This window comes from Astatotilapia calliptera, chromosome 14, assembly GCF_900246225.1.
Source record: "Astatotilapia calliptera chromosome 14, fAstCal1.2, whole genome shotgun sequence".
Classification (NCBI taxonomy): Eukaryota; Metazoa; Chordata; class Actinopteri; order Cichliformes; family Cichlidae; genus Astatotilapia; species Astatotilapia calliptera.
Genome location: NC_039315.1, coordinates 10717121 through 10742198, shown reverse-complemented (window position 1 = coordinate 10742198; position 25078 = coordinate 10717121). Strand labels below are relative to the sequence as shown.

Sequence of the window (25078 nt, the reverse complement as noted above, 5' to 3'; positions counted from 1 at the left end):
ATAAAATAAAAGTAGTATTTGTTGTCATATATCATTTGTTTGTCACATAATCCTGATTAATAATTATATTTTTAGGTCTTGTCATGTTGCACATACTCAATCATTTATAAATTTCAGTTAAATTATGTTGCAACAATTCATAACAGATAAAGCTAAATCAATCAAGTTGCAACATTATAAAAACTCATCTCCTATCAGGAAAAAAAAACTATCTTGGACAAATTGTGTAGATACACTTAACATTTATTTAAATTTCGTTCTCTCATTTTAAACTTATGTGTACACTCTACCTGAAAAGTGACATGTAACTACAAACGGAGAGTTGTTTTTAAATGTATAACAATATAGCATCACTGAACATATACAGGAAAGCAAGTTGCAAAACTACTAATAATTTAAAATTAATCATTATTTACATAAGATTACTCCTGCATATTGAAGCAGTCATTTCCTGTATGGTCTGAGGAAATATGAATGGCAGCATTTATATTTCTGATGTAACTCAAATTATGTTTATTTTGAACAGGATGAAGTAGGCATAAGATTTTTTAGTACAAGAAAAAATTTTTTATCCCTGAGGCCATAGATCAGAGGACTCAGGCACCTTGGAGCAATATTAAACACAATGTAGTTAGAATATCTGACATTTTTAAATAACCTGACATCAATCTGAAGTACTGCAGTTTCAATGAATGGGCACCACAGCTGAATGAGACAGAGCAACAACTGGAAAGCATGAAGGATCACTGTTTTGAGTCCTTTATGTGTCAACTTCTTTTTCTCTCCTGATGCAGCTTTGGCCACTTTCATTATTTGAACATATGAGTATGCAATAGTGATGCCCATAATCAAGAAATAACATTGATACACAGCTGATCGAACATGATCCTGCCATCTGTAAAGAGTAAATGCCTCTACATTACATATCATGGATTGCTTGTAGAACTTAAGTGAGGCAGAAGCAAAGAACATGGACAGAATAATTATACAAGGACCAGAGCTGACACCATGAATGATCAGGATACAGTACATAGTGCTGCGTGTGGAGCAGAGCTGTCCATGATGCAGGGGCATACAAATGGCCACATAGCGCTCCAGAGTCATTGCTGTCAGAGTAACTGGTGTGACAATGAAGTAAAGAAGTACAACAACAGAGATAGTTATACACAACCACACTGACATTGTAATTTCAAAATAGGTCAATATAAGCAAAACATTTGACACCAATAACAAAACACTGTCTGACAGCAGTGTTACAAAAAACAAGATGTAACGTGCAGATGTGTGAAAGGATTCCTTTTTAATAAAGATCACAATGAGCAACATGTTGATGCAAAGAAAAATTATTACCAGGATCTGTGCGATAATGACCCGGTCATCGACTGGTCGCTGCAAAAAAACATAATTCACTGAGTTGTTACCTGCCATAGAGAAGAAACATGTGTTTGAAGTACTTCTAAGAGTTCATTAAAGTTTTGTTAATAAATGTAAGATTTTCCTTTTAAAAATCAAAGTTCAAAATCAAATCCAGTGGAGAAACCTTCCATTCTGTTCCAGAGCCAAATGTCTTCTCCTGTGTTCCCTGCAGTTTTCTGAGATATGACTGCATCATTAATTTGAAGCTTACAGCAACTAAGAATAACAATAACACATGAAACTTCTTTCTACTGTGTTGTCATCGTCCCCTAGCACCCATTCTCCTCAGCATCGATGCCTCTAAGTAGGTAATTGATGGTATACTCAGGAGACTTTGTAGTAAACTCAACATAACTGACCTAAAAGAATTGAAAAGTTGTTGTTTGCTGAGGAGGCAATCACCTGTAGTTAGTGCAACAAGTGAGACTACATCCCATTATTTTGGCTCTATGTCTTAAAAACTCCTAAAGTGATGTGACTGTGACAGGTACTAGGTCTGTTTGTGAGGTATTCAGTTAAGTGAAAACTGTCCTTTCTTTACTAAGCATTGTCTCTTAATTTTCCATAAATGAGAAAGTTAAAAATAGCAGAGTTTTGTATTTTTTTTCGGCCTTTGATTATATCAAACTGTATAGAGACAAGTGCATAACACATGTAAGAAAGACTTGAAAAACATCAGACATTTATATCCTAAAACTGATCACACATAGATTGACCAGTTGGTAGGTTTACTGATGCTAGGTGTATTTTAAAGATATGTGGCTACTTCAGCTCATCTGTAACCCACCCAGCAGAGACCTCATGGTCCCATTCGTGGCTAATATAGGTAAAATAATTTGCTAATAACTTACAATTCAAAACGGAGAAGAGAAGTCAGATGCAAAATGTATTGTTTTTTCTTCAGGTATTTTTCCTCATTATTCTCTCTTTTAAGTGCACATATCAATTTTTGTTGTATTTTGTCTTGCTAAAGCAGTTAATGAAAAGTGGGTAACTGTCACAGCTGGAAGCCAGAATGTGGAGTGGACCCAAAAAACAAATTCGAGCCAAGAAACAGAACTTTGACGTGAACAAGGGTTTTATTTACGGTGGCATGAAGGTACAAGAGGATAAGAACATGAACTGTGAAATACAGTGAATGTGAACTAAGAACAAACTGTGACATACTAGGAAACATGAATGAAGTGGAGACTAGGAAGACAAGCTTTGAGTAAACTGTGAGATGCTATGAACTAGCATGGTGTTACTGGGATTATTAAATATGTGTATATGGGTGAATGCCTTTATTGATGAAACTTCATTCATTATAAACCTGGTGTCCTATAAACAGTGTTGGGGAGTAACGGAATACATGTACCGCCGTTACGTATTTAAAATACAAAATATGACTAACTGTATTCCGTTACGGTTACCGTTTAAAAAGGTGGTATTCAGAATACAGTTACTTTGTTGAAATAAATGGATTACACTGCGGTACTTTCCTGTTTCATTTTGTCGCGGGTCAGGACTGTTTGGGTTTTGTTTGACAGCTACGTTCTGTTGTTCCAGGCGGCAGCGTTACGGTTGCCATGGTTACAGGGCAACGCTCTCTCTCTCTCTCTGCGACTGTGTGTTTCCTGGGTGAGAGAGCGCCTTTTCGTTGTTGTTGTTGTTGTGCTAAGCTAACAGGCAGAATGCTACAAGCATAGCTCTAAAGAATGTAGCATCATGGGCAGTATAGTCCGTGTTGCAGGGAGAATGGACTGCCATACACGTTATGGGTCTGTGAGCGCGAGGAGGGAGAAAAAGGAGAGTGGAAAGGTACGAGTTGTCATCGAGGAAAAACGGGAGCTGGAAGCATGTAAATATAATAATAACCACTTCAGCCAAGAAGAGTGCCTGACGAGCCCAGTTGTAAGTAAGCTATTAAGACTCGACTGTACACCGTGTTCGTGTTTTCCTCCGAAAACAATAAGTTCCGTTGGAGCAGTCTTTCAATTCCTCTCTCTGTCTCTCGCAAAAAAAGTTGACCCACACAACAAAGTAAAGCTATTTTTCGGCTACGAGCCGACAGGGACCCCGCTGTATTAGTCAGAGGTCCCTTTACTACAGTTCGGAGTCGCGGACCTTCAGTAATAGTAATAAATCACACAGCAATAGTACATTCACGTTGTTGTAAAAAGCATGATAATATATTAAGTAATCCAAAGTATTCAGAATACGTTACTGTCATTGAGTAACGTAACGGAATACGTTACAGAATACATTTTGGGGCATGTATTCTGTAATCTGTAATGGAATACATTTTAAAAGTAACCTTCCCAACACTGCCTATAAACCTGCATGTTTTTCAGTTAAAACCATTACTATGAACTTTATTATAGCATATCATATTAGTTATTAACTTCTGTCTCTCTTCCACAGCATGTCTTTCATCCTGTTTTCCTTCTGTCACCCCAACTGGTCGCAGCAGATCGCTGCCCCTCCCTGACCATGGTTCTGCTGCAGGTTTCTTCCTGTTAACAGGGAGTTTTTCCTCCCCACTGTCGCCAAAGTGCTTGCGCATAGGGGGTCATATGATTGTTGGGTTTTTCTCTGTACCTATGAAGCGCCTTGAGGTGACTTTTGTTGTGATTTGGCGCTATATAAATAAAATTGAATTGAATTATTATTTTAGGCAAAGAGTAAAACATCTGTGCTATAGCTTTAAGAGAACCATCATTATTAGCAAAGGCTGATATTAGCTTGGTATAATATCAAGTTAAATGGTAAAGCTGCAGTTTTACTGTAAATCAGTCAAAATCCATCCACTTCTGCTTATCCTTTTTCAATTCAATTCAATTTTATTTATATAGCGCCAAATCACAACAGCAGTCGCCTCAAGGCGCTTTATATTGCACAATAATAGATAGAGAGAAAAACCCAACAATCATATGACCCCCTATGAGCAAGCACGTTGGCGACAGTGGGAAGGAAAAACTCCCTTTTAACAGGAAGAAACCTCCGGCAGAACCAGGCTCAGGGAGGGGCGGCCATCTGCTGTGACCGGTTGGTGTGAGAGAAGGAAGACAGGATAAAGACGTGATGTGGAAGAGAGACAGAGATTAATAACAGGTATGATTCAATGCAGAGAGGTCTATTAACACATAGTGAGTGAGAAAGGTGACTGGAAAGGAAAAACTCAGTGCATCATGGGAATCCCCCGGCAGCCTACGTCTATTGCAGCACAACTAAGGGAGGATTCAGGGTCACCTGGTCCAGCCCTAACTATATGCTTTAGCAAAAAGGAAAGTTTTGAGCCTAATCTTAAAAGGCTCAAAACCAAAAATACAAAATCAAACCAAAACGTGAGAACTGAAAATACTGGGTCAAACTGATCCAGAACCGTGATACTTATTGCTGTGAGGCAACAGTGCTGGCAACAGTGCTAACCACCGTGCAACCATGCTGCCTTCAGTCAACACCAAAATCAGTTTTATTTTATTTTTAAACTCAGATTATTAAATACAACAAGTAAACTAATACTTTACTGAATAATTACTGAAAAACACAAATGATAATTGGTTAATTAATTTAAAAAAAGCTGGCTTAAGGGAAAGAACCACCACAGAGGCTATAGCTATCTGAGCATCTAATCGTAGTTGTGAACATATTGAGCGATAAATCTGATTTTCCTTTCTGTAACTGAAAATAAATAATTATATCATAAAATAGTAAATTAAAAGATAAAAATATTATTTTAAAAAGTGTGCATTGTTATGAACATAGATGTGGGCATTGTGTGTTACTGATTCAACTGGAATATGGCTATATAGTTAGAAAAGACTACCAGATCACATCCTTATTTAGATAGTTTTAAATTCATTCATTTATTTAAAAGGGTAAATTGTCCCTGACAAATAGTTTCTGATTGAAAAGTCAAATGCATAAAGGTTTCCTCTTTTTACAGTAAAACAACACATGACATACACAACAGCTAAACACAAAACCACCTCTTCAAATAGTGGGAAGATAAAGATTAATAAATAATCAATAGGATCAAAATGAATGAATGCTTTGTTAAACAATGAATGTAAACATTATAATTATAATTGATATAGCATGTCAAATTAGGTTTCTTTTGAACATGATGAAGTAAGCAAAAGATTTAAGTGAAAAAAATAATTTTTCATCCCTGAGTCCATAAATGAGAGGACTCAGACACCTTGGAACAATACTAAATAATAAATAATTAAAATATCTGAAATTTCAAAATAAATTAAAATGAATCTGAAGGACTGTGTTTTCTATAAATGGGGTAGGCAGCTAGATGAGACAGAGGATCAGCTAGAAAGTATGAAGGATCACTGTTTTGAGGCCTTTGTGTATTGACTTCTTATCCTCTCCTGATGCAGCTTTGGCCACTTTCATTATTTGAACATATGAGAAAATAATAATAATCCTCATAATCAAGAAATAAAACTGATGTATTGCTGATCGAACTTGATCCTGCCACCTGTAAAGAATAAACAACTCAACAGTGCAAATCACATATTTTCTGTAGAAGTTAAGTGAGGCAGAAGCAAAGAACATGGACGGAATAATTATGCATGGTCCAGAGCTGAGAACATGAATGATCAGGATACAGTACATAGTGCTGCGTGTGGACCACAGCTGTCCATGATGCAGGGGCATGCAAATGGCCACATAGCGCTCCAGAGTCATTGCTGTCAGAGTAACTGGTGTGACAATAGTATGCAGAAGCGCAAAAATAGTGATGATTATACACAACCACACTTGTACTGCAAAATGAAAATAGGTTAAGATTACCAGGATAGTAATGTTATAGAAAATAAGATGTAGCATGCAGATGTGTGAAAGGATTCTTTTTTTTTTTTTTTTTAGAAAAGTCAGGATGAGCAACATGTTGATAAAAAGACAAATTGTTAGAAGAATCTGCACAAAGTTTTTGCGAGATCTCGCAAAAAAGATCTTGCAAAAGTTCATCTTAGTTTTTTTTTCTGCTATGTCCCTTGCGGGGCTCCGTAGGATTATGATCAGTACCATAGAAGTTTGTCAAAATAACATTATTCCATCTTCATCATTCTTCCCCATTCACATAACAGCAATAAAATAAAAGTAGTATTTGTTTTCATATATCATTTGTTTGTCACATAATCCTGACTTTCAATGATATTTTTTAGGTCTTGTCATGTTGCACATACTTAATCATTTATAAATTTCAGTTGAATTATTTTGCAACAATTCATAACAGATAAAGCTAAATCAATCAAGCTGCAACATCATAAAAACTCTACAATTCATTCTGAGAAAGTGAATCATCTTCTATTAGGAAAAAAATCCCTGGGACAAATTGTGTAGATACACTTAACATTTATTTAAATTTTATTTTCTTATTTTAAACGTATGTGTAAACTGCACCGGAAAAGTGACATGTAACTGCAGAGTTTTGTTTAAATGCATAACAATATAGCATCACTGAACATATACAGGAAAGCAAGTTGCAAAACTACGATTAATTCAAAATTAATCATTATTTACATAAAATTACTCCTGCATATTGAAACAGTCATTTCCTGTATGGTCTGAGGAAATATGAATGGCAGCATTTATATTTCTGATGTAACTCAAATTATGTTTATTTTGAACAGGATGAAGTAGGCATAAGACTTTTCAGTACAAGAAAAAAATTTTCATCCCTGAGGCCATAGATCAGAGGACTCAGGCACCTTGGAGCAATACTAAACATAATGTAGTTAGAATATCTGACATCTATAAATAACCTTAAATCAATCTGAAGCACTGCAGTTTCAATGAATGGGCACCACAGCTGAATGAGACAGAGCAACAACTGGAAAGCATGAAGGATCACTGTTTTGAGTCCTTTATGTGTCAACTTCTTTTTATCTCCTGATGCTGCTTTGGCCACTTTCATTATTTGAACATATGAGTATGCAATAGTGGTGCCCATAATCAAGAAATAACATTGAAACACAGCTGATCGAACATGATCCTGCCATCTGTAAAGAGTAAATGTCTCTACACTACATATCATGGATTGCTTGTAGAAGTTAAGTGAGGCAGAAGCAAAGAACATGGACGGAATAATTATGCATGGTCCAGAGCTGAGAACATGAATGATCAGGATACAGTACATAGTGCTGTGTGTGGACCACAGCTGTCCATGACGCAGGGGCATACAAATGGCCACATAGCGCTCCAGAGTCATTGCTGTCAGAGTAACTGGTGTGACAAAAGTATACATAAGCACAAAAATAGTGATGATTATACACAACCACACTTGTATTCTAAATTCAAAATAGGTTAAGATTACCAGGATATCACTCACAAATAACAAAATGCTGTCCGACAGTAATGTTACAGAAAATAAGATGTAGCGTGCAGATGTGTGAAACGATTCTTTTTTTATAAAAGTCAGGATGAGCAACATGTTAATACAAAGAAATATTATTACCAGAATCTGCACAATAATCATCCGGTCATTAGGTCGCTGCAAAAAAACATTATTCACTGAGTTGTTATCTGCCATATAGAATTGAAGCACTTCTCAGAGTTGACAAAGTGTCATTATTAAATGAATTTTAAAAAACCAAAAATTAAGAGCAGTAAAGAAATCTTCTACTGTCTTCTGTAGCCAAATATCTTCTGCTGGACTGCTGGAGTTGTCTGACGGATGACTGTGCATCATTATTTTAATGGTTACAGCCTTCGAGAACAACGATCACACAAAACCTTGCTACGCAGTGTCGTCAGCTTCCTTTCACACCCATTCCCCTCGATGCCACAATACTATTGATAGATGGAGCAGTCAAGAGAGTTTTTTTTTCTTGTTGCCTGTCCCGTTCCATACTTTAGTAATCAGAATTGTTTTCTGAAGGCCAGGAAAGATGCCCAACGGATTTATTTTTTCAAGTGGAGAAAATATGGCAATGCCATATTGGTCCACTTGATTGGTCCATATTATTATTCTTTATTTTATTTTATTTTATTTTATTTTATGTTAAGTTATGACAAATTGGACAGACATTTAAACAGTAAAGGAGAAAGAGAAAGAAAGAAAGGGAGAAAGAAAAACGGGTGGAAAGGGGGACTGTAGGAGCAGACTGAGAAAATCTGTTGTATCACCTGTTAAAAGAAGAAAAAAGAAAACAAACAACCAGAGAACAACACAATACAGAGATCAAAGCAACAACCTAGATACATGTAAGTAACACTAAATGCTAAATATTGAATGTTATTGAGCAGCACGCAAGATTGACAACGCTCAATATGCTTTAAGGTAGCAGCCAAGGAAGATATATTTTGTGTCTGTGAGCACCCGTGTGTACACCTGTGTGTGTGAGCGCACTTGAGTTCAAAAGGTTTATCCATGTAACGACCTGCTAGAGCAGTGGTGCGGGGAGGGAGGGCAATGGCTCTGCAATGGCGGTATGAAAAAAACTGAATGCTTTCACGCTGCTACCATAATGAACATGTTTTTGGACTGGGCTTTCACACAAACACAAAACAGAGGTTGAAGCATCGCCAAATATGTTTCCAAACCAACTTCCTTGCCAGCCAAAAAATAGAACACATAATGAAGCATATCTTGCCTTTGGCTTCACCTGCACAACACCTGTCGTGCCAAGGTAGGTATCCCCGACAGGATTTGTTTCCTCTTTGTCCTTGTAAAACAAAGGGGGGCCTAGCAACAAAAGTTTGGGAACCACTGTGCTAGAGGGTGTAGGGAGCCATAGCCCTGCCCCCCAGAGCATGAAGCAGACATGGAGGAGACCCAGGACCGAACATCCACAGGTCTCCCAGAGTGCGAAAGCCTAAAGATGACCACCGGAGAGGCAACTGCGCCACCTTCCCGGAAAGAGCTGAGGAGAGCACCAGATGTGAGGTCACCCTGCAGCCACAGTGCAGAAGCCAAGGTGCAGAAGCTACAGGGAACTACTGTGACGAGCCTGCAGCCTCTGCCAGCAGCCAGTCGTGCCAGAGCGGACCGAGCCCCGGTCCCATAGGCATGAGGTCCGAGGGCACCCAACCTCCCGGAAGGGGCCCGACCTGGCCACAGGTGCCAGGCCCTGCCAAGCTGCCGCTGGGAGTACATCAGGTACATACCTGAGCACTCAGCCCCGGACACCGAGAACCACCAACGCACCGACAGCTGAGGACATCAGCCACCAGCAGGGAGTGTGGTGGGGGGAGATAGGCCTCCACACCTAGGGGGGCCTGAGATGTTCCCAGAGAGGCGGCGTCATGTTGCTGCTTGCTGTTCTAAAGTGCATTTATTAAATATGTGTATGTATATATTAGAGATGGACCGATCTGATATTACGTATCGGTATCAGTCCGATACTGACGTAAATTACTGGATCGGATATCGGAGAGAAATAAAAAACATAATCGATCCATTAAATATCAAAAAAGCACCTCACAAAACTTGAGACATGGCGTAACTCGGCTCATAACCGTAGCACGTAGGAGCAGTATGCGTCAAGTGATAGAGTGGCTGTGTGTATTTGTAGCCTCGCTACCAATCCGGCATTTCATCCCCGAGGAAGTTATCCCAGAGAGAAAGCAAGTGTGTAACTTCATCTCTGAATGTTTGTAAAGCATTCCCGCGTTAAGCTTAACAACCAATATTTGGAGCAACTGCCTCTTCTCCCTCCCTCTCCTGCTGCTGCTTCAATCATGAAACTGATCAATGATCAGCTGATCGGCTTCTCTGTCACGAGTCCGTCTCTCTTGTTTGTTTATCGCCCACTTCGCGCCAGATAGAGGAAACCAGCGGCTGAACAACAGCAGCACGTTTAAGCTTAATAATCTGTTGTTAGAATTTATTTAATATTACTTTCTAAACCAGGATCCTTTTCTAGGTAGCTGACGGCTGGTAACTGTGCAGGGGCGGATCTAGAAAAGTTTAGCTAGGAGGGCCAAGAGGGCATAAACAGGGAAAAGGAGGGCACAATTTTTTTTTTTGCTGGGAGTTTTAGAACCCTATTAGTTAGGTTGCTTACTCTTTAAAATACCAGAATAGGTAGGATGGAGTAGGTTTAAGTTTATTAGATTGATCAGTATTGCTGAACTATGAAATATTTTGGGCGCAGTAAATTTTTTGCATACAGGTTTAAAAGAATAGCTTCAGTGTTTTGGGGTTTTTTTGTTTGTTTTTTTACTTGAGTATGAACTTAGACAAAAAGCAGCAAGATATTTAAAAAACAGTTTTATTTGATTAAAAAACACACTATATCGGATTCATATCGGTATTGGGAGATATCCAAATTTATGATATCAGTGTCGGTCATAAAAAAGTGATATTGTGCCATCTCTAGTATATATATACACACACACACAGCTGTCCATGACGCAGGGGCATACAAATGGCCACATAGCGCTCCAGAGTCATTGCTGTCAGAGTAACTGGTGTGACAATAGTATGCAGAAGCGCAAAAATAGTGATGATTATACACAACCACACTTGTATTGCAAATTGAAAATAGGTTAAGATTACCAGGTTATCACTCACAAATAACAAAATGTTGTCCGACAGTAATGTTACAGAAAATAAGATGTAGCGTGCAGATGTGTGAAAGGATTCTTTAAAAAAAAAATAAAAGTCAGGATGAGCAACATGTTGATAAAAAGATAAATTATTAGCAGAATCTGCATAAAGTTTTTGCGAGATCTCTCAAAAAAGATCTTGCAAAAGTTCATCTTAGTTTTTTTTTTCTGCTATGTCCCTTGCGGGGCTCCGTAGGATTATGATCAGTACCATAGAAGTTTGTCAAAATAACATTATTCCATCTTCATCATTCTTCCCCATTCACATAACAGCAATAAAATAAAAGTAGTATTTGTTTTCATATATCATTTGTTTGTCACATAATCCTGACTTTCAATGATATTTTTTAGGTCTTGTCATGTTGCACATACTTAATCATTTATAAATTTCAGTTGAATTATTTTGCAACAATTCATAACAGATAAAGCTAAATCAATCAAGCTGCAACATCATAAAAACTCTACAATTCATTCTGAGAAAGTGAATCATCTTCTAATAGGAAAAGAAATTCTCTTGGACAAATTGTGTAGATACACTTAACATTTATTTAAATTTTATTTTCTTATTTTAAACGTATGTGTAAACTGCACCGGAAAAGTGACATGTAACTGCAGAGTTTTGTTTAAATGCATAAAAATATAGCATCACTGAACATATACAGGAAAGCAAGTTGCAAAACTAGTAATAATTTAAAATTAATCATTATTTACATAAAATTACTCTTGCATATTGAAGCAGTCATTTCCTGTATGGTCTGAGGAAATATGAATGGCAGCATTTATATTTCTGATGTAACTCAAATTATGTTTATTTTGAACAGGATGAAGTAGGCATAAGACTTTTCAGTACAAGAAAAAAATGTTCATCCCTGAGGCCGTAGATCAGAGGACTCAGGCACCTTGGAGCAATACTAAACATAATGTAGTTAGAATATCTGACATCTATAAATAACCTGAAATCAATCTGAAGCACTGCAGTTTCAATGAATGGGCACCACAGCTGAATGAGACAGAGCAACAACTGGAAAGCATGAAGGATCACTGTTTTGAGTCCTTTATGTGTCAACTTCTTTTTATCTCCTGATGCAGCTTTGGCCACTTTCATTATTTGAACATATGAGTATGCAATAGTGGTGCCCATAATCAAGAAATAACATTGATACACAGCTGATCGAACATGATCCTGCCATCTGTAAAGAGTAAATGTCTCTACACTACATATCATGGATTGCTTGTAGAAGTTAAGTGAGGCAGAAGCAAAGAACATGGACAGAATAATTATACAAGGGCCAGAGCTGAGAACATGAATGATCAGGATACAGTACATAGTGCTGTGTGTGGAGCACAACTGTCCATGACGCAGGGGCATACAAATGGCCACATAGCATTCCAGAGTCATTGCTGTCAGAGTAACTGGTGTGACAAAAGTATACATAAGCACAAAAATAGTGCTGATTATACACAACCACACTTGTATTGTAAATTGATAATAGGTTAAGATTACCAGGATATCACTCACAAATAACAAAATGCTGTCCGACAGTAATGTTACAGAAAATAAGATGTAGCGTGCAGATGTGTGAAACGATTCTTTTTTTATAAAAGTCAGGATGAGCAACATGTTAATACAAAGAAATATTATTACCAGAATCTGCACAATAATCATCCGGTCATTAGGTCGCTGCAAAAAAACATTATTCACTGAGTTGTTATCTGCCATATAGAATTGAAGCACTTCTCAGAGTTGACAAAGTGTCATTATTAAATGAATTTTAAAAAACAAAACAAAAATTAAGAGCAGTAAAGAAATCTTCTACTGTCTTCTGTAGCCAAATATCTTCTGCTGGACTGCTGGAGTTGTCTGACGGATGACTCATTATTTTAAAGGTTGCAGCCTTCGAGAATAACAATCACACAAAACCTTGCTACGCAGTGTCGTCAGCTTCCTTTTACACACATTCCCCTCGATGCCACAATACTATTGATAGATGGAGCACTCAGAGTTTTTTTTTTTCTTGTTGCCTGTCCCGTTCCATACTTTAGTAATCAGAATTGTTTTCTGAAGGCCAGGAAAGATGCCCAATGGATTTATTTTTTCAAGTGGAGAAAATATGGCAATGCCATATTGGTCCACTTGATTGATCTATATTATTATTGTTTATTTTATTTTATGTTAAGTTATTACAATTGGACAGACCATTAGACAGTAAAGGAGAAAGAGAAAGAAAGAAAGGGAGAAAGAAAAACGGGTGGAAAGGGGGACTGTAGGAGCAGACTGAGAAAATCTGTTGTATCACCTGTTAAAAGAAGAAAAAAGAAAACAAACAACCAGAGAACAACACAATACAGAGATCAAAGCAACAACCTAGATACATGTAAGTAACACTAAATACTAAATATTAAATGTTACTGAGCAGCATGCAAGACTGACAGCGCACATTATGCGCACGATATGCTAGCAGTGTCCAAGAATGCTTGGACACTGCTAGCATAATGAACATGTTTTTGGACTGGGCTCCCACACAAACACAAAGCAGAGGTTGAAGCATTGCCAAATATGTTTCCAAACCAACTTCCTTGCCAGCCAAAATCTAGAACACATAATGAAACATATCTTGCGTTTGGCTTCACCTGCACAACACCTGTCATGCCAAGGATGGTATCCCCGACAGGATTTGTTTCCTCTTTGTCCTTGGAAAAAACAAAGGGGGGCCTAGCAACAAAAGTTTGGGAACCACTATGCTAGAGAGCGTAGGGAGCCATAGCCCTGCACCCCAGAGCATGAAGCAGACATGGAGGGTACCAGGACCGAACATCCACAGGCCTCCCAGAGTGCGAAAGCCTAAAGACGACCACCGGAGAAGCAACCGCGCCACCTTCCTGGAAAGAGCTGAGGAGAGCACCAGATGTGGGGTCACCCTGCAGCCTGTAGGAATGTTTAGCTTATTTTAGAGTTTAGAAATGTGTTAACATAGAATGTAGAATTATTGTAGAGACACTGACACTGCCCTTAATGTAATAAAGGCCTGATTGTGTCATGAACTTAGGAGTAGAGTATAGGAGACCCTCCCTAGTTGAACTGTGAAAGTAAAACAGAGAGGAGTTAATGCTGAGTGGAAATTCCCCAGAGAATGTTTGGGTGGGGGTCTCAACATTTGTAACTGGAGAACTGTGGTCTGGAAGGGAGATGGGTTTTTTATGACCTCTAGGGAGTTACCTACACCCACAGTGTTTTAACTGTCACGAACACACATCCACACCACACTCACTCATGTGCACTCACATAGGCATTCATGTGCTCGTGCACATAGACACAGACACAGAGTTTGCAGCACACCGTGGGGGGTTTTATGATGGGGTCGCCTCTATAAAGCTGGCTGTAACTAACAAAGGGGTGAAGATTTTGCAGAGGGACACACCGGCCTCGTTTTCCCTTCTAGAAGTGGATGCTTAAATGAAGATGAATAAAGGTTTTGTGAAATAACTACTGAGTTCCGGTGCCGTCTCTGGATGCCTTGACGAATAAAAGAACAGGGGTAAAACTGATTTCACAACAAGCCACAGTGCAGAAGCTACAGGGATCTGCGGTGATGAGCCCGCAGGCTCTGCCAGCAGCCAGTCGTGCCAGAGCGGACCGAGCCCCGGTCCCAGAGGCACTAGGTCTGAGGGCACCCAACCTCCCGAAGGGACCCGACCCGGCCACGGGTGATAGGCCCCGTCAAGCTTCCGCTGGGAGTGCATCAGGTACATACCTGAGCGCTCAGCCCCGGACACCGAGAACCAACAACGTACCGACAGCTGAGGATATCATCCACCAGTAGGGAGTGTGGTGGGTGGAGACAGGCCTCCACACCTAGGGGGCCTGAGATGTTCCCAGAGAGGCGGTGTCATGTTGCTGCTTGCTGTTCTAAAGTGCATTTAAAACACGGGAGGGGCATGGTGCTTCCTGCCAGAAAGCAGTAGGTGTCAGCACGTCCCCTCCTGAGAACCCTCAATTTCTACATGTATTTAAAATTGAGAAGTGGGCACCGGCCCCAGAGGTTAGGTTGGATATACAAACTGTACTCTGGATACCGTACTCCCAAAGCCCTATACAGTGGGGCAAAAAAGTATTTAGTCAGCCACCGATTGTGCAAGTTCCCCCACTTAAAATGATGACAGAGGTCAGTAATTTGCACCAGAGGTACACTTCAACTGTGAGAGACAGAATGTGAAAAAAAAATCCATGAATCCACATGGTAGGATTTGTAAAGAATTTATTCGTAAATCAGGGTGGAAAATAAGTATTTGGTCAATAACAAAAATACAACTCAATACTTTGTAACATAACCTTTGTTGGCAATAACAGAGGTCAAACGTTTACTATAGGTCTTTACCAGGTTTGCACACACAGTAGCTGGTATTTTGGCCCATTCCTCCATGCAGATCTTCTCGAGAGCAGTGATGTTTTGGGGCTGTCGCCGAGCAACACGGACTTTCAACTCCCGCCACAGATTTTCTATGGGGTTGAGGTCTGGAGACTGGCTAAGCCACTCCAGGACTTTCAAATGCTTCTTACGGAGCCACTCCTTTGTTGCCCGGGCGGTGTGTTTTGGATCATTGTCATGTTGGAAGACCCAGCCTCGTTTCATCTTCAAAGTTCTCATTGATGGAAGGAGGTTTTGGCTCAAAATCTCACGATACATGGCCCCATTCATTCTGTCCTTAACACGGATCAGTCGTCCTGTCCCCTTGACAGAAAAACAGCCCCATAGCATGATGTTTCCACCCCCATGCTTCACAGTAGGTATGGTGTTCTTGGGATGCAACTCAGTATTCTTCTTCCTCCAAACACGACGAGTTGAGTTTATACCAAAAAGTTCTACTTTGGTTTCATCTGACCACATGACATTCTCCCAATCCTCTGCTGTATCATCCATGTGCTCTCTGGCAAACTTCAGACGGGCCTGGACATGCACTGGCTTCAGCAGCGGAACACGTCTGGCACTGCGGGATTTGATTCCCTGCCGTTGTAGTGTGTTACTGATGGTGACCTTTGTTACTTTGGTCCCAGCTCTCTGCAGGTCATTCACCAGGTCCCCCCGTGTGGTTCTGGGATCTTTGCTCACCGTTCTCATGATCATTTTGACCCCACGGGATGAGATCTTGCGTGGAGCCCCAGATCGAGGGAGATTATCAGTGGTCTTGCATGTCTTCCATTTTCTGATGATTGCTCCCACAGTTGATTTTTTCACACCAAGCTGCTTGCCTATTGTAGATTCACTCTTCCCAGTCTGGTGCAGGTCTACAATACTTTTCCTGGTGTCCTTCGAAAGCTCTTTGGTCTTGGCCATGGCGGCGTTTGGAGTCTGACTGTTTGAGGCTGTGGACAGGTGTCTTTTATACAGATGATGAGTTCAAACAGGTGCCATTCATACAGGTAACGAGTGGGGGACGGAAAAGCTTCTTACAGAAGACGTTACAGGTCTGTGAGAGCCAGAGATTTTCCTTGTTTGAGGTGACCAAATACTTATTTTCCACCCTAATTTACGAATAAATTCTTTACAAATCCTACCATGTGGATTCATGGATTTTTTTTTTCACATTCTGTCTCTCACAGTTGAAGTGTACCTCTGGTGCAAATTACTGACCTCTGTCATCATTTTAAGTGGGGGAACTTGCACAATCGGTGGCTGACTAAATACTTTTTTGCCCCACTGTATGTATGTGTGGCACCCCTGTGAGGGAATGACCACATTAATATTATTTTGTGTAAAACATCCATGTAACGGGACATTTTTCATTACTATATGTATTTATTTTCAGTTTCTTTAAAAGTCCAAGTAACAGGGATTCATTTTATGTTAGAAAGCAGTGAGGGCGGAACTTTGGTGGTTGCTCCGGGGTTTCGGGGTGCAGTAAGTGGAGTCCACCTTCCGCTGCTTCCTCAGACACGTTCTGGAGGAAAGCAGAGATGCATCGTGTCTTCCTTACTCTGCTCTTCACCTGCTTTTACAGGTCGGTAAATGGTGCTCGCACCGAAAATGTTGTTTATTGTTACCATGGTTACCCACGTAAATGTGAATGAGAGAGTCCGCCCGAGTTATTTATATGTAAACACGGGAGAAACCAGAGGGGTGTTCTGCGCAGCCGCACTGCGAGCCCGCTCGTTAGGTGGAGCGCTCGTGAAGCAGAGTCCGTGCGCTCCTATGCTCTGTGCAAACGTGTTGTAATGCTCCAATCAAATCAGTTCTGTGAGATGTGAATGTTAATAGTTATGTTAAAGTGACTGAGTAGATTAGCTAGTGTAACACAAGCACTCTGAGCAACTCTGTGTAGCTAAATATATGGATCTCATTTTTCTCCAAAACAAAACTCAGATAAAAAATATCACGTAATTCTTTGTTTTTACATTAAGCAGGTCCCAATCAGCCCAAATAGCGAAGAGAAATTAAAAATGCATGCCATGAAAGAGTTTGCGTCCCAGGAGGTTAAATCTTTAAATACACAGTATGTACCTAAATTATGGTAAGATGATGTGGTAGTTCCAGCTCTAACTATAAGCTTTATAAAAATGGAGACTTTTGAGCCTAACCTTGAAAGTAGAAGGGGGGTCTCTCTCCCAAATCTAAACTGGTCCTGATTTTGCAGAAGAGGGGCCTGAGAGTTTAAGGCTTTGCCTCTCATATAACTTTTGAATATCCTAGGAGCCACAAGTAAGCCAGCAGTATATGGGAAGAGCATTGTGCTCTTTTGGGATGATGTGGTACTGTCATGGTCAGGCATGCCTTCCCAGGGTTCATCAGCTGGACTATTGTTTTTGTTGTTGTTCTCTCTCTCTCGCTCTCCCACCCCTCTCTGCCTGGGTGGAACTTGTTATGGGTTCCTGCCTTGGCCCAACACATGTGCGAGTCATCGACTCCAGCGGTACCCAACCTTTTTTCGCATTACAGACCGGTTTATATCTGACAATATTATCAGGGACTGACCTTTAAGGTGTTGCTGATAAATAAAACCAAATAAAATCAGTACCGGTACCAAAAAAAGATTTATTCATAACACACACCCAGGGAAACCAAGTCAACGATAAAAACAATTAATAAAAAATAATGCTAAAAACTGATTAAACCTCTGAAAACCATACATTTCACACCTGAGCCTCAACTCTCGCAGCGCGGTACTAAATGACTCACGGACTGGGCCCAGGGGTTAATCTCCAGCTGATCTACTCCACTGCTGCTTATTATCTCCCTGTTCCTGCAATGAATTGGTGCTACTAGGGCTGCACGATTTTGCATAAAATGAGAATCACGATTTTTTGGCTTAGAATTGAGATCACGATTCTCTCACGATTTTCTTTTCCAATATAAATATTTATTGCACTTATTAACTGCACATCAACTTCGTAACAGTTGAGACTGAACATAAAAACAATAAATAAACATAAAAACAACAAATGTCTCACGTTTTGTTGTTGCCGCAAAATGTTGTACTGCTTGAAATTCCGTCTCCACCGTTGCTCGACACTGCATGTATAGAGCAGGTAGTGCAACAATAGAAAAATAGTTGCGGGACGGCACTGTGTAGCGTTTGTTGAGGGTGTTGATCATTTTCCTAAATCCCTCGTTTTGCACAGTGTTGATGGGAGCCATATCTTTGGTCAGGTGATAAGTGATAGCCTCCGTAATTTCTTTGTGCCTGCGGGAGTTAGACGGGTATAGGGAAGCGCTGTATAAGGTTCCCGTTATTGATGTTTGGGTGGTTGACCGGGACGGATTTCCTCCTGTCACTTTCTCGTCATCCCTGACGTGCTCTCCTTTGTTTTTTCCCTGCCAATTTTAGCAGCCAGCTTCTGTATTACGTGGTACAAGGCTCCGCCCTTGTCATTTGTTGAGCAGGAAGAGTGAGCGCTTGTTTTCATGTAGATTACGTCCCGGATCAAAATGCAGTACAATCGTCGTCGTCTTTTTTTTTTTTTTTTTTTTTTTTTTTTAAATCGTTGTCATTTGGAAATGAGATTTCACATAAGTATGAATCGAGATCGTGATTTTCTAACGATTAATCGTGCAGCCCTAGGTGCTACTCATCGCTGGATTGTTGTACTACTCTCATCAGTGTAGTCCTGGCTCCAACTAAGCTCTTTTCTTCCATCAGTGTTGTCTTCAGTCTAACCTGTGGTTCTCTTTGCGAATAGACCTCCTGGATCCATCCCTCTTCTTCCCTGGAAGTGAACGTGAGTGAGTTTGTGAGGGACCAGCAGATCACAGTGTGTGGCTGACCTACCCTGTTTCCCTGGATTCCCTGGAGCCCCATCCGCTTGCACAGTTCCTCTCCAGATAAGCAGTTAGCTGTTTCACACATAGTCTTTCTAGATTTTTTGAGATATAGAAAGTTACCAAAAGGCAGAATGAGGAATGTCATTCAGCAAATACTTATCAAAATATTAGCCCATTTGGATTCCAAAGTATGAGTGCAGTGTTGTCTGTTAGTCAGAAAAAAAGTAAAACAGTAAGTAAAAGATTGTGATGTATGTGAACGAGAGATGGTGTAAATTGGGGTACATCAGTGTTAAGGAGTAGTGCTATACACGAGCTGTGGCGCTGTTAACGGTTAGCATCCGACCGTATTACCTGCTGCGGGAATTCTCGCAAGTCATCGCAATAACTGTTTACATTCTGCAAGCGGCAGATGCGGCAGTAGCATGCGAGACAATTCACACAGTAGTGTCCCAGCTGGAGACATCACACCCCCAAGCTTTCCTTTTCATCCTTGGGGATTTTAATCATGTTTCCTTGTCCTCAACTCTTCCTACTTTCACCCAGTATGTGGGTTGTTTTACCAGAGAAAACAAAACACCGGACTTACTGTATGCAAATATGCAAATACCAAGGGTCCATATAGATCATCACCCCTCTCCCCACTAGGTCGCTCAGACCATAACCTGGTCGATCTGGTTCCCTCATACATAAGCTGGTGTGTAAATAACCCCCCACCTCTTCAGAGGTAAAGAGGTGAGCATGGCACTGAAAGACTGCTTCCAAACTACAGACTGGGAGGTAATATGCAGCCCACTTTTCTGCTGGAGCAGAAAAGGAGGGGTTTCAGATCTGGAGACAGAGAGGAAATGAGGAGAGTCCAGAGGAGCTAACGAGAGAGATAAGGAGGGGAAAGGACAGCTACAGGAGGAGCATCTCCAGCAGAGCAACACCAGAGGTGTGTGGAGAGGACTGAACACCATCACAGTGAGCAGAGGGGGTCCAGAGCCTGAGGACCTGGATAGTCAGGTTTGGGCTAATAGATTTAACCAATGTTAGTGAAGTTGCCCCCCCCGCCCCCCCCCCCACCTTCTTCAAATCTAACAAAAGTGGTATCAAACATTTGTGCTATGTTTGTGCTGCAAAAATTTTCGTTTGTGCCGCTTTCATTTTAAAGATATTAATAAATATTTCTAGAGGTCATCAGAGGTCAACCAGCCCCCCCGCATTGATGGAATCAAACAAAATTGATGTCAGTCAACTGTGCTATGTTTGGGTTGTGCTGCAAAGATTGTCGTTTGTGCTGCTTCTGTCTTAAAGATATCAATGAAAATGTAAAGGTCAAAAGGTCAACCAGCTCCCCCACATCACCCAAATCAAACAAAATTGATGTCAAAACCTTGAACCACTACTGCCTCCTCTGCCCATGCCAGTCACCAGGAGCCACCCACCCACACCCTATACTACAGCCTCTCCATCACATCTGACCAGGTGCGGAGTCAGTTGAGGGAGATGTAATCTAGGAAGGCCAGGGGTCTGGATGAATTCAGCTCCAGACCTCTGAGGGACTGTGCAGATCAACTTTGTGAGGTTATTACATACATCTTTAACCTGAGTCTCAGTCTGGAGAGAGTCCCCATTCTGTGGAAGACCTCCTGCGTGGTGCCAGTGCCAAAGACAATGCACCCCAAGGAGCTGAACCGCTTCAGACCTTTTGCACTGACTTCACACCTAATGAAGGCCATTGAGAGGATCATACTTCACCACCTTCGCCCACTAGTTGGAAGAGACCTAGACCCACTGTAGTTTGCCTACCAGCCGAACATCGGAGTGCATGATGCTGTCATCTACCTGCTGCTTCTCTCATCTGGAGAGTCCCAGGTGTACTGTGAGAATGATGGGGTTTTTTTTATTTCTCCGGTGCCTTCAACACCATCCAACCCTCAGTTCTAAGGGGGAAGCTGCAGGGAGCGGGAATGGACCATCAGCTGCCCTCATGGATAATAATAATAATAATAATAATAATAATAATAATAATAATAATAATAACAACAATAATAATGGAATGCATTTATATAGCGCTTTTCTAGGCACCCAAAGTGCTTTACAATTCCATTATTCATTCATTTTCACATTCACACACTGGTGGAGGCAAGCTACAGTTGTAGCCACAGCTGCCCTGGGGCAGACTGACAGATGCGAGGCTGCTATATCGCGCCACTGGCCCCTCTGGCTAGCACCAGTAGGAGGTAGGGTAAAGTGTCTTGCCCAAGGACACAACGACCAGGGCAGAGAGAGCAGGAGGATCTAACCAGCAACCTTCCGGTTACAGATGAGCTTCCCAATCCCCTGAGCCACGGTCGCCCCCGATTGTTGATTACTTACCAGTTGACCCCAGTATGTGAGGCTGAGGGACTGTGTGTCTGAGGTGGTAGTCTGTAGCATGGAGGTCTCACAAGGAACAGTACTTGCACCTTTCCTCTTCACCCTTTTATCCTTATAACATGGACACTTGCCATCTCCAGAAGTTCTCAGACAACACCGCCATTGTGAGTCAGGTGTCAGTGGGAAACGAAGTGGAATACAGGGGGGTCATGAATTACTTTTTTAGCTAGTGCGAACAGAACCATCTTCGCATCAATGCCAGCAGGACGGAGCTGGTGATTGATTTCAGCAAGAAGCCACCCCCTATTACACCAGTGAACATCCAGGGTTTGGACACTGAAACAGTAGGGGAGTACAAATACCTGGGTGTTCACCTTGGTAACAAACTGGACTGGTCCACAAACAAAAATGCACTCTATCTACAAAAAGGATCTAAGTCAGGGGTCGGCAACCTTTAGTCCTTATAGTGCGGCTCCGCGTGGTTTGGGAAAATTAATTAGAAGTATTTAGTGTATTTTATTTATGTTAGTTGTTTTTTTTTTACTTTTAGTTCTAAATTGTAAGATTATTGTGATATTGAAATATAAAAATTTAATTCTATTTTATTATTTTTTCATCGCTCACAATAAGCGTCACATTCGCGGAAGCCGGTATACTCGCTGAAACTCCATACATTTATCGAGACTTTCAACCCCAGGTAGGCCAATTATGGATCTTCGGATCCACATTATGCCAGCAGCTGTTCTCCACCGTGAACTATGTTAAAAACAAACACCGCTCACGCATCACAGATGACAGCTTACAGTCCTGCGTAAAGATGAAAGTGACTTCGTACAGCCCTGATTTGCAGACGCTGTGCGCTTAATATGGGATATGCGCAGAGGTTCAAGAGCAGAAGTCCCATTGTAAACATACCACGGCAGACCCGACGATGTTTGCATGAACATGCTTTTCAGCATCTCTTTATTGACCGGTTTTCACACACGGTTGCTGACTCATACAGCCGGCTGAAGCTTTTCAGCTCACAGCCTGGCATACACCAACAACAGCATAGATAGCAAAGACGTTAAGGTGGCGAGGCGTGATTGCGGGTGCCGCTAAAGTGCGTCCACCTCCCCTGCAGTGCAGACAACGCCCCTCCACACACCTTAACCTGGCAAAATACATATTTCGGCAGAATTTTGCAAATATCTATTTTTGATTTTTTTTTTAGCAGCATAGTGCTTTTTTTCCAATTATTTTTTAAAAGCCAGGTCAAGGCTCCAAAAGCCCAATGGCGATATAAGGGTGGCGGCTCACAACAGTTTTTGTTTGCTACATGGATCATTTTAGTTCAGCTGGGTGTCTTTCCTTTTGTTATATTTCTTTACGAGTTCAAAATGTGTTAATTACATAAATAAAATGTAACTTTCTCTGTAGCACTTCATGGATTTCATAAGCAACACATCTTAGTTGTTCACGCAAAGCATAAAGGTAAAAAACTAATATATACAGTGTTATCTTCATTTTAGATGTCAAAAAGTATTTGCGGCTCCCAGTGTTTTGTTTTGCATGGAAACCAGGTCCAAATGGCTCTTTGGGTTTTAAAGGTTGCTGACCCCTGGTCTAAGTCATCTCCACCTGCGATGGCGGCTGAGATCTTTTGGGGTGAACAGGACTCTGCTAAGGAAGTTTTATGACACTGTGGTGGCATCTGCTATTTTTTATGCTGTGGTCTGCTGGAGTGGTGGAATGGCAGAGAGGGACAGGGGGGAACTTAACAAACTGGTCAAGAGGGCCAGCTCTGTCCTGGACTGTCCGCTGAAGTCCATCGAGCAGGTTGGGGAGGAGAGGATGTTGTCTAAGCTAAGATCCATCATGGACAATACCTCTCATCCCCTGCATGAACCTGTATGAGCACTGAGCAGCTCGTTCAGCAGTAGACTTTTACACCCACAGTGTAGGAAGGAGTGCTACTGCAGGTCATTCTTACCAGCAGCTGTCAGACTCTATAACACAGTTGAACTTTTTTTTTTTTTTATCTCTGTACAATTTGTATACATATTTCTGTGCATTGTTACGTGCATATATGAACTTCAGTTGCTTATGTATATAGGACCGCATTGTGTCTTCCTTCTACATTTTATATTCCCTTTAGATCTGTGTAACACCCAAATTTCTCATTCGTGAGATAATAAAGGTTGATTCTATTATATTCTAAATATTTTTTTATTGTTTAAAGAAGCTACAATCACAAGTACAACATGTTTTGTTTACAAACAAATGTTATTATCTGAGCTGCATTTTCAATTCAGTCCAGTTGTATTTATATAGTGCAAAATCACCACAAAAGACTACAATAACACAAAGCAAGCTGCCTGTTATCGAAATTTTTTTAAATAAGAACAATAGAAAGGTGAAAAGGGTCATATTATGCATCAGTTTAATATAAGACCAGCAGAGTGAACAGAATGTCTGTTTTTATCAGTAAAACTCTGACCATCCCTGGAAATCTGTGGATCATTAGAACATAATAAATCAAAAAGCTGTTGAATGTTTCTTATATAAGCCACAGAGAGCGTAGTATTTCAGTGCATTAACAAACATCTCATCCCTGAGGCCATAAATTAGAGGACTCAAACATCTTGGAGCAAGAATAAAGGCTATGTAATTAAAGTACCTCACATTGATAAATAACATAAAATCAATCTGCAGGACAGCAGCCTCTATAAATGGACACCAGAGTTGAATAAGACACAGCAGCAGCTGGAAACCATGAAGAACCACTGTACTCAGCCCCTTCCATGTCGACTTCTTATTCTCTCCTGATGCAGCTTTGGCCACTTTCATTATTTGCACATATGAGAAAACAATAGTGATGGACATAATCAGGAAAAACAGCTGACTTATAGCTGACCTAAGATGTCCCTGCCATCTGTGAAAAATGAACATTTCAACAGCACAAATTCTGCTCTGGGTATAGAAGCTGGTGATTGCTGAAGCAAAGAAAATAGAAAGAATAACAATGCAGGGAACAGAGCTCAGACCATGAATGATCAGGATGAAGTGCAGAGCTCTCTGTGTTCGGCACAGTTCTGCATGACGGAGGGGAACGCAAATGGCCACGTAACGCTCCAGGGTCATTGCTGTCAGAGTAACTGGTGTGACAAATGTGTACACAGACAAAACAATATATATAATAACACACAACCACACTTGTATGGTGAAACTAAAATAACTCAAAATGAGCAAGACATTAGTTATTAGCAAAAAAAGTGAATCAGACAACAGTGCAATGGCAAATAAGATGTAACGCATAGTTGTGTAAAAAATATCCTTCATAAAAAATGTTGTGATTAGCAAAAGGTTGATGCAAAGAAACATCGAGATAAGTAACTGGACTATTATGACCTGATTATTGATGTTGTTTATTGCCAGCTGACCACCAATTACTGAGTTATTTAATGCCATATATTTATTAGTTTTAGGCAAATAGTTTTAAATCTTCATATATG

General features: G+C 40.6%; 1 protein-coding gene and 4 pseudogenes across 1 annotated transcript; all 5 read right to left on the bottom strand.

Annotated features, from left to right (window-relative positions):
- Positions 1 to 502: 502 nt before the first annotated feature.
- Positions 503 to 1428, bottom strand: LOC113036575 (odorant receptor 131-2-like; annotated as a pseudogene).
- Positions 1429 to 5499: 4071 nt separating this feature from the next.
- Positions 5500 to 6381, bottom strand: LOC113036574 (odorant receptor 131-2-like; annotated as a pseudogene).
- Positions 6382 to 7022: 641 nt separating this feature from the next.
- Positions 7023 to 7945, bottom strand: LOC113036572 (odorant receptor 131-2-like; annotated as a pseudogene).
- Positions 7946 to 11762: 3817 nt separating this feature from the next.
- Positions 11763 to 12685, bottom strand: LOC113036570 (odorant receptor 131-2-like; annotated as a pseudogene).
- Positions 12686 to 23290: 10605 nt separating this feature from the next.
- On the bottom strand, positions 23291 to 25078 carry LOC113037026 (odorant receptor 131-2-like). The gene has a single exon (XM_026193727.1). It carries the CDS (start codon positions 25032 to 25034, stop codon positions 24102 to 24104), a length of 933 nt encoding a protein of 310 aa, XP_026049512.1. The 5' UTR covers positions 25035 to 25078; the 3' UTR covers positions 23291 to 24101.

Bases quoted from the DNA above. Each gene is read 5' to 3' on its own strand.
- LOC113037026 (XM_026193727.1), bottom strand. From the start codon at position 25,034: ATGGCATTAAATAACTCAGTAATTGGTGGTCAGCTGGCAATAAACAAC.